The sequence below is a fragment of the Microtus ochrogaster genome, linkage group LG4 (assembly GCF_000317375.1).
Source record: "Microtus ochrogaster isolate Prairie Vole_2 linkage group LG4, MicOch1.0, whole genome shotgun sequence".
In the NCBI taxonomy this organism is placed as follows: Eukaryota; Metazoa; Chordata; class Mammalia; order Rodentia; family Cricetidae; genus Microtus; species Microtus ochrogaster.
Window position 1 is genome coordinate 56381403 of NC_022030.1, and position 7045 is coordinate 56388447.

At 48.9% G+C, this 7045-nt stretch overlaps 1 protein-coding gene across 1 annotated transcript in view; it reads right to left on the reverse strand.

The window, feature by feature from the left end:
• Positions 1–982: 982 nt before the first annotated feature.
• The window catches only part of Stk36 (serine/threonine kinase 36), a 31120-nt gene continuing 25057 nt past the window's right edge, over positions 983–7045 (reverse strand). Inside the window, exons 22-27 of the mRNA XM_013351685.2 lie at positions 6133–6207; positions 5088–5259; positions 4717–4864; positions 4360–4507; positions 3071–3817; positions 983–2149 (exon numbers count right to left, since the gene is read on the reverse strand). Of these exons, the coding sequence (XP_013207139.1) occupies positions 2006–2149; positions 3071–3817; positions 4360–4507; positions 4717–4864; positions 5088–5259; positions 6133–6207 (1434 nt within the window). The 3' untranslated portion in view covers positions 983–2005. The remainder of the gene's footprint in view (positions 2150–3070; positions 3818–4359; positions 4508–4716; positions 4865–5087; positions 5260–6132; positions 6208–7045) is intronic.

The window sequence follows — 7045 nt, forward strand, 5'->3', positions numbered from 1 at the left end:
TTGTAAGATCATTGGGTTCTGGTGTTTTCATGCTGTTTTTCAGATTATTGGGTGAATTCTTGCCTTGGCGCCTGCCCATCTCCTCCTATAGATGCTATCTAAGGGGTCTGTTAAAACTGGTTCAGGTTTCCCTGCTGGCCAGGGGCTCCTCTTACAAAATGTCCTCGCTCTGTTTCCTGTCTCCTGCCGGGGGCCAAGATCCCTCTCACCCCTCAGAAGGGTCTTCAGGAATAGGACCCGGCTCCTCCTTTATCAGGGACCTCTCCAACCAAAGGCCTACCTCTTTGATTTAATTGTAGTGGGGCGATCTGCTCTTGGTGTTGCGCCCAGTCCCTGCAGCCTGCTTCTGCTGCCACCACGGTTCCCGCTGCCTGCGGCCTGTGTCCTCTGCTGCTGCTCCAGTCCCAGCCGGTCCAGCTTGGTGCTTCTTAAGCCCTTTTCTTGACTTTTTAAATTCCAGAGCATTTTAAAAATCACCTTTCTATGTAGTTTATCTAATTAGTGTACTTTGTGAGACTGGCTCCTGTTATGTTGTTCAGGCTGGTCTTAGACTCCCGAGACTGTGATCTTCCTGCTTCAGCCTCTTTAATAGCTGCCATCTACCCAGCTTCAGTTCACTTATTTTAATAAGCTCCCTGTTCTTCTGGTCAGAATGGAAACTGTGACAGGCACAGTATCTGGTGCACAGGAAGGTGAGTGTGTGGTGTGTGTGGTGTGTGTGGTGTGTGTGTGTGTGTGTGTGTGTGTGTGTGTGTGTGTGTGTGTGTGCTGAATTAAAATAACATGGAGAGCAGGAAATTTAGGAGGGCCTTAGAGAAATCTTACTTTTGCTCAAACGTAACTAAATACAGTAGATAGTAAGAAAACTCCTTGTAAAATATAGATAAGCACACTTATCTTTCATTTCTTACAAACCTTAATCAAGGAAGGACATCAAGGCACCTTTCTCCCCCTCCCCTTTCTGCTGGGGACTGAACCCAGAACCTCATACATAAGCAGCAAAATACTCACCACTGAGCCATATCAAGAGGAGTCTCTCCACTTACTGGATGGAGAAATCAGGGCTCTGGAAGCTTGTCTCAGTTAAGCTTCCTAATATACATACTGTTAGATTCTAAGTAATGTGTCTGCCAAATACCCTTTCTGATAAATTGGAATGTCCTGTTAAATTTGATTTTAATTGATGGGACTGTCAAACACTCTTCTGGCAAATCCCACAGTCTCCATAAAGAGTCGCTCTTCCAAAGCAGCTAGGATTCCATATACACTGACACTGCACTAAATATTAAAATGACGGTATTATCATCTCAAAGCACCCTGATTTACCTCTTTAGTCCCAGTCTTCTCTGTATCAGCTCCACTGGCCTTGCTTGGAAAGGTATAAAACAATTCTCCAAACCAGGATTTTGTATGAACAGGGTCTCAAGGCTTCCAATGTCATAGGGAAGCCAGAAGAGGGACTGAGCCTCCCTCCCCTTACCTTGGAAGCTTCAAGTAGGGTGAGGCACATTTCCCAATAAGTGTTTACAAGTAGAATATATATACGCATACATATATACATAATTTATACACACACATACTCCCTACCCATGGGAGGAGTGTGGGCTAAGGGCTAAGGAACCCCTTACAATGGGGGTGATGACATTTATCTCTACAGGCTAGAAAGGAGGCAAAAATAGCTAGGCAGATCACAGGAGGTTCAGAGAGGAAGAGATCCAGCACGGCAGATATGGTTTCCTAAGGCCTGGGTGGGTCCTGGGGTTAAAGGCACATTGTGGGAGAAAGGACGGAATTTTCTCTGGCACCAACCATGATGAAGTTTACTGAATCAAATCATCATGAACCTAGGGAAAGGAAGGAGCTGTAATATGAAAATCTCTTCTAGTTTCCTGCTCGCGGGGGAGTTGGCAGCTTATCATTCTCTTCGGCTCTCAGCTGAGTTAGAACCTCTGGGAGGAGAAGGAAGATTTGGCAGAACAAGGATAGTGGCCCCAGGGGTCTGGGGTCATGTGCTGTGGCTTGGCCTCAGGAGGTGGATGAGCTTCCGGCAATGTCTGGCAGAGGCAGGCCTGGCGCTGTTATTCGGCAGTAACTGATTCCCCAAAGAGAGCAAGGCTAACTTCTCACTGGCACCCAGGGACACCAGCACCTATAGAATAGGAAATAAATGGCAGACTATGATGGTGGTGCTGGCACATTCTTGGCACAGCCAAGAAAAGAGAAAGGGGCCTTTGGGGGATTCAGGATAGACTGATCAAGACAAGAAATCTCGCAAGCTATGAATCAATAAGACCCAGGTATTTATTTCCACTCTCTTTGGTATTGGGCATAAAATCAACACACCAAGTGATCCGGTCACTTGTCACCAGTAAGAGGGTTAAGGAAGGCAGCAGTAACTGACAGGCAGCCTGAATGTCTGCTTCCCAGCGGGTCTCTCATTTCCAACTAAGCATCCCTTTCATTGTTTCCCTACATGGACTGTGGGAAACTCATTTAGTGCCAGCACCACCCTGTTAAATGCGACCACACTGACATACTCCACTCTGTGATCTCTCAGATGTGACTCCCCCTGGGTGTTTTAGAGACTCAATATCAAGCAGAGGAAGCAAAATAAGACGGTCTTTGATGAGTATAGGCTCTAGACCCAGACTTATGAGCTCAAGAGCCCAGTCTCACTGGGTAGCATTGTAATCTTAACAAGTCACTAAATTATTTGTGCTTCGGTTTCCTCGCTTACAAAATCATGGTGATAATAGCTTAAACCAGGTGATAAAGGTAAAATGCTTAGCACAGCACAAAAACAGTTGGCATCTTCATGGCTTTCCCCATCTCCCTCCCTTGTGTCTGGAAGAGATAAGCTACGATTCTTGAGATCTCAGGTATGTCCTAGCTCAGTGGAGCCTTTCAGATACCTTCCCTCCTCCAGGGCGGGAGAGGGCAAATGGGAAACCCATCTCCAACAGACAGGGACATAGTTTGTATTTCTAGGTGTCCTAAGTCCTCACAAATTACACTAGAGAAGTGCTGTGAACTGCAGGAGCCTCAGGGCTCATAAGTCCCCTGGCTTTACCTGATGAATACAGGGCTCTTGTCGGAGGCTCCGAAGGGCAATGAGGGCGGCCTCCTTGACAGCTGGCTGAGGATCTCCACATGCCATTTCCAGGAGCCGCTGGGGTACTTGGCACTGTAATAGCTCCGCTCCCAATCCTTCAGGTCCCAGATTGCCCAGAGCTGATGCGGCATTGCGCCGGATACCATCCTGAGGATCTCCAAGCAGCTGGGTCATACTGGGCACTGCAGCTGCCAGGGCAGGTCCCAAGGAACCAGCCTGGTAGGCTGCATTGCCCACAGCAAAGCTGGCACTGCGCCGCACAGCAGGGTCCTTGTCTCCCAGCCCCAGCAGCAGAAGGCTGAGAAGGCCAGCCTGGCTCTGTAGTGCCCCACGTAGGGCCATGCTGTGTTGTATTAAGTGTCCCAGAAGCCCGTAAGCACGGACCCGCACAGTGTTCTCTGAGTGGCCCAGGAGGCTCCGCAATGGCCAATAGGATTCATCAGAGCCAGACAGGAGCTCTTGGATAAAGGACAAATGGCTGGGGGACAGTACCCGGGCTGTGTGGGTCAGCAGGGACAGAAGGTCAGAGATCATAGGAGGCTGGTCACTCAGTAGAACAACAGAGAGGAATGAGATGATGGTTCTGGGGGAGGTAGTCACTGTGTCCACAAACTGTTTGAGAGACGTGGGATCCATGAGGGCCAGGCGTGTAAGGAGACCAATGGGCAGCTCGGCTTGTAACAATGGAAGGTGGTGGCAGCAGACCTGGGAGAAAGGCGAGTTCAGGTAAAGGGGTTCAGGAGAGGAGAAGGGACATTGCAATGGGGAAGGGAAAGCTCCGAAGCTGGGCAAGAGAAATGCCAAGTCAAGGAGAGAGACATTCCTGGTGGCAGAGCAGAGCCCCATAGCAGTGCAGGAGACTCATGTGAAACGCAAGAGCAGATCCTTTCTACACTTACACCTGCTTCTGCAAGGCCACAGGTGCTGCCTCCACATAGCCAGGGCATATCGTCAAGAGTCCACGGCAGGAATTCCTGACCCAGGAGCTGGGCTACAGTGCCTGGCCTCCCTAGTGAGTTCCCATAGAACCAGACAAGAGACCGGTGGACAGAGGAGACCCTAGCTCAGCTTCAGGTGCATGTCTGTTTGGGTCTGAGTGCTGCCTCCACTCCAGCACTTTGGTCAAGCTGATGCCCTCCTCTGTGAGGGCCTCGGAGAGCCCTGGAGCTATTGGGATGTGAGTCAGAGGATACAACACTGGCCATCTTCCTTTCCTACCACCACACCTGGATCACCTCTCCAAGTACCTGAAGCAGGTAGACTGCAACTTCTGAGTCCCTGAAGTCAGCCAAGATGCTTACAAGGAGGTCAGCATCCACATCCAGGGCAAAAGGGAAGCAGAGCAGCTGGCACACGGAGAGTACCACAACAGGGAGAAACTTGGGGCCCTGAGGCCTAGGGAGGGAGCAAAACAGGCTTACTCTTTGACGCTTTCCTCCCTCACTTCATGTTTTCTCTCCCAATCTCAGCAACTCCGTAGGTTTCCAGCCTAATCCTTACCCCACTTCTACTAATATAAATCAAGCTGTCAGCTACTTCTCTCCTGCCCCCCCACCTCCCTGTTGGCTCTGACTTTGAGTCTCCTGTTTCTAATTCAGACTCACGCTTGACTCAGGTGATGCAAGAAGCTGGGAGAAAGCAGGTGCTTCAGGGTCAACATGAGGATACTTCCATGCTGGGACAGATGGCTCAGGCATAACTGGGGCTCCTGGGTGAAGATGGCCATGGCAAGGCTCAGCAAGGCTGCCGTGCCTGAAAACAACAGAGAACGCACACCTAGTGAAGCCAGCAAGATGACTGACCAGATGCCAAGGATCCCAGAACTTATCTGGTCCTTTCTGTTCCCTATTGGTAAGCAAGTCCATTATAGACTCTACCACCCTCTCTGCACACAGTAGGGGCAATTATCTGTGGGCTAACCCAGTTCTAAGCTGCCTCCTTCTGAAATGGGACCTCTACAAACAGAGAAAGACACCTTGGGGTGAAATCAGTGTCCAGTCGGGCTCCAGGCTGGGTGGACTTGACAGTGACAGATCATCTTCCTGTACAGTCACCTCCTCAGGTAGCCGCAGGGCCATGGAAAAGCGGTGCCACAGAATGGTCCACAGCTCGGAAGCAGCCACATCCCTGATCAGGCCAGGCTTCCCCTGTTAGAGAGGAGGATATGCACAAGTCAGGAACTCCTTTTGTCATTTCTGTCCCTAACCATACAGGGAAATAAAGTCCCTGAAATCACTCCTTCTGTCTTCCTAGCTAATATTTCTGTATTTTCCTTCCTTTCCTTTCCCATTTCCCCTTATCTTTCCTCCTTTTCTCCCTCCCTTCTTCTCTTCCTTCATTTTAGAAAATAGCATCTTATTATGTATTCAGGCTACCCTCAAACTTGTGATCCTCCTGCCTCAGGCTCTCAAACCCTAGAATTGTAAATCCACCACCACACCCAATTTATGTCCCTTTCCTATTATAATATAACCCAATCTCTCAACCTCAGTATGCGCCTATGGAAAAACAGGAAATTATCCTATTCAGATCAGCTCATGTCAAGGCCAAGTTGTGTACAAAGCTTATTAAATTTTTTTGGAATGTTGAGACAGGAGCTTATGTACCTCAGGCTACTTTCAAACTCACTACGTGGCTAAGGCTGGCCTGGAACTCCTTCATCTTCCTACCTTTCAGTGAAGAAGAATTTCATTTAAACAACAATAATAAAAATCCATAAACCCAAACCCTAAATCCAGACCCCAGAGAAGCTCTTTTCTCCTTGGGTCCCTGGGGGAGTGCAGCTGAACAGCTCTCTTCAGGGTTCCTGCTGAGGGTGGGCGTGAGGACAGGCTGGTAAGGCTCACAGCAGCGTGAGGACAGGCTGGTAAGGCTAACAGCAGCGTGAGGACAGGCTGGTAAGGCTAACAGCAGCGTGAGGACAGGCAAGCATGGGCCACTTCCTTATTTCATCTGCCAGTGGCTCGGAAATATGCCCAGCCCCTCTCTCTGCTTCTCCCCAGCTCACAGCACACCTGTACCTGGGTAAGGAGCTGAAGCAGGAGAATGAGGAGGCCGTCGTAGAAGCCACAGCTGCACGGTGGAGTCAGCCGGACCTGTTGAAGAGAGGCAAGAGGAACATAGTCAAGAGGGAGGAGGTAGCTCCCCAGACCAGGCTCCCAGCACCTTGGCCTGGCAGACTGGGGCAAGTTTTGGATTTAGGAGATTTGGCTCTTTACTATTCTTCCATCATGTTCCTAAAGACAGACAGTCTAGTAGGAGAAGCTTTTGGGTCCAAAACCAATTCCAGTTTAGGAAGATGTTTGCTAAACAAGAAGTTGGCTACACAGTTGAATGTGCCATCAGTGCCTCCTAGAGGCAGGAGACATTTTAAAGACAGGCGGTGTCAGGCCCTGGGTTCACTCTCTAGCACTGCAAAATAAGGAAACCAAAATGTAAAGACAGAAAAGGGAAGGTGTCTTTAGAAAGGCAGGATATCCTAAGAAGTGCAGATCACAGCAAACAGGGAAGCTGGTAGGCATAAGAGTTCATACTCAATTCTGGAAATGAATGGCAACCCTTTACAGTCCACTGTCCTCAGACAGGCTGTGACAGTCTAGAGCAGGGATTCTCAACCCCTCCCCCTACCACTGCGACCCTTTAACACAGTTCCTCATGTTGTGCTGACCCCCAACCACAAAATTATTTCATTGCTACTTCATAACTGCAATTTTGATACTTGTTGTGAATCATACTGTAAATATCTGACATGCGACCCTCAAAGGGGTTGCAATCCACAGGTTGAGAAGCACTGGTCTACAGCTTGAACTCTTTCCTATCAGCAGTGGGAAGCCAATCAAGATTTACGCAGAATGACCTACGCTCCACATCAGCACTAGTTGTAAAATACCGCATTCAATTTTTTTTTTTTTTTTTTTTTTTGGTTTTTCGAGA